Source organism: Talpa europaea (genome assembly GCF_964194135.1).
Source record: "Talpa europaea genome assembly, chromosome: 5".
In the NCBI taxonomy this organism is placed as follows: domain Eukaryota; kingdom Metazoa; phylum Chordata; class Mammalia; order Eulipotyphla; family Talpidae; genus Talpa; species Talpa europaea.
In genome coordinates this window covers 28,894,159-28,896,080 of record NC_140071.1, presented here as the reverse complement: position 1 = coordinate 28,896,080, position 1,922 = coordinate 28,894,159, and the positions used below count along the sequence as shown (strand labels likewise).

Sequence of the window (1,922 nt, the reverse complement as noted above, 5' to 3'; positions counted from 1 at the left end):
TTCGCAGCCTCTGCAGCACGAGTTCCATCACCCGCCAGGGAGCAACCCACATGGCGCAGCAGCCCTCTCCTGTTTCGCACGCTGCTCCCAAAAGTTTTCAATCAATCTGCCTGTTCTGTTCCCCACTCTGTCTCTGGTGAATCCTCTCACCCCTGCATCTCTGGCCTGTACCCCAGCTCTTGTGTGCATAAATAAATCTTTGGGAAAAAAAAAAGATATAGATGGCAAATAAGTATATGAAAAAATGCTCATCAGCCTTTCTCAGAAGGAAATTCTAAAGACACCACTGAATATTATTGCATACCTATTACTATGGCTAAGATAAAAAAATGAATAAATAAATAACATCCGATAAATAACATCTTGTGCTGATGAGCACAAGAAGCAACAGAAACTCATTTATTTTAACGTCAGCCAGTTTGTTTTATTGACGCCACACCGCTCAGGCCTTGATCGCGTACTTCTGCTGCGGGTACAGCCGTCCCTTCCACTGCTGTTTCTTAGTCTTGAGGATCTGCTCGAGCTTGGTGAGCCGGAGGTGCATGGCGCGCGTTTTCTTGGGCCGCAGATCCAGGGGTTTGTACTTCTTGTCCTTGTAGAGCTTTCTGAGGTTCTCTTTCTGAGTCTGGTTAATGACGGTGAGAACACGGGCCATGGATCTGCGAACAACTCGGATCTTAGAGAGTCTGGAGGCCGCACCGCCCATCACTTTGGCGACTCGCAGCTGGGACAGCTCCACCTTCAGGTCGTCCAGCTGCTTCAGCAGCAACTCCTTCTTCTGGCGGCGAAGATCCCGGGCCTTCATCTTGGCCATAGCTGCACAAGCCGCCGCCACCTGCTCGAGGGAAAGAGCAAAGAGCAAAGTCTAAAAATTTGGGAAGAACCAAAATGCCCTTCAATAGGTAAACCAATGAACAAATAATGAAATATTATTCAATATTGAACTTAATGAGTGATTAAGCCATGCAGAAATATGGGTGAATCTTTAATGCATATTGCCAAGTGAGAGAAGTTAGTCTCCAAATCTAGAAATTGTGTAATTTCATTTGCATGACATTCTGGGAAAGTTAAAACTATAGTGATAGCAAACAAAGTTTTTATCAAGAGTTTTGGGAAAAAAAGGGAGGTTTAAAAACTCAAGGGAATATTTGAGATTGGTGAGACTAGTCTATTGATATATAATCCCGTAAAGATGGCTACATGACACTGTGTACCTGTCAAAACCCATGGCACGTGATCACACAAGACCCCTATGTGTTTTAAAAATAATCTTATAGGATGTAAAATAATGACATGGAAAAATATTAAGTGCTCAGTTTCAGTATGAAATCCAGGCTGTGAAAAAACCATCTAATCATTTCTAAGCCTATGAAATTTACCCTCACTGAAGGAAAGGGGTGGAAAGGGCTGACTGAAGAAACTTTGGAAATTATTGTTAACTGTGAGACTAAGGCATAGCAACTGTTGTATAAAAGTGATGTCCTCTAGTTTATAAAGTAGTTTCTCCAATGTTATTATTTAATAACTCATTTGAAACTATTATACATGTATATAAATTGAAAATTCATTCAGTACAAGGATGGATGATGGAAGCCAACTTTCTCCCTGTAGTGGGAGGTTACAAGCAAGCTGGAAGAATAGAAAAAATGGTCTGTATGGGGACCCACAGACAAGGAAACATCACTACAAAATCATGGTTAGGTGAATGCAGCCAGATGAATAAGCACAGAAATATTTAGACATGTATATGTACATAGGTTAGTATACCTGCAATATAATATTTAAAATAAGTACTGCAATCAAACATCTTTCTCACTTTTCTGATCTTAAGAAGAAAACAGTCATAATCTTTTATGAATAAGCGAGCTGTTAACTGTAGGATTTTGTAAATGTTCTTTATCAAGATGGACAAGTTTTCTTTC

The 1,922-nt window shown here is 40.5% G+C and overlaps 1 protein-coding gene across 1 annotated transcript; it reads right to left on the bottom strand.

Annotated features, from left to right (window-relative positions):
- Positions 1-442: 442 nt before the first annotated feature.
- LOC311171273 (large ribosomal subunit protein uL29-like) lies at positions 443-846 on the bottom strand (the record flags this gene model as incomplete). Its single annotated transcript, XM_084233981.1, has 1 exon — positions 443-846. The coding sequence occupies exon 1, from the start codon at positions 812-814 to the stop codon at positions 443-445; it is 372 nt and encodes a 123-aa protein (XP_084090107.1). The 5' UTR covers positions 815-846.
- Between the last annotated feature and the right edge of the window lie 1,076 nt (positions 847-1,922).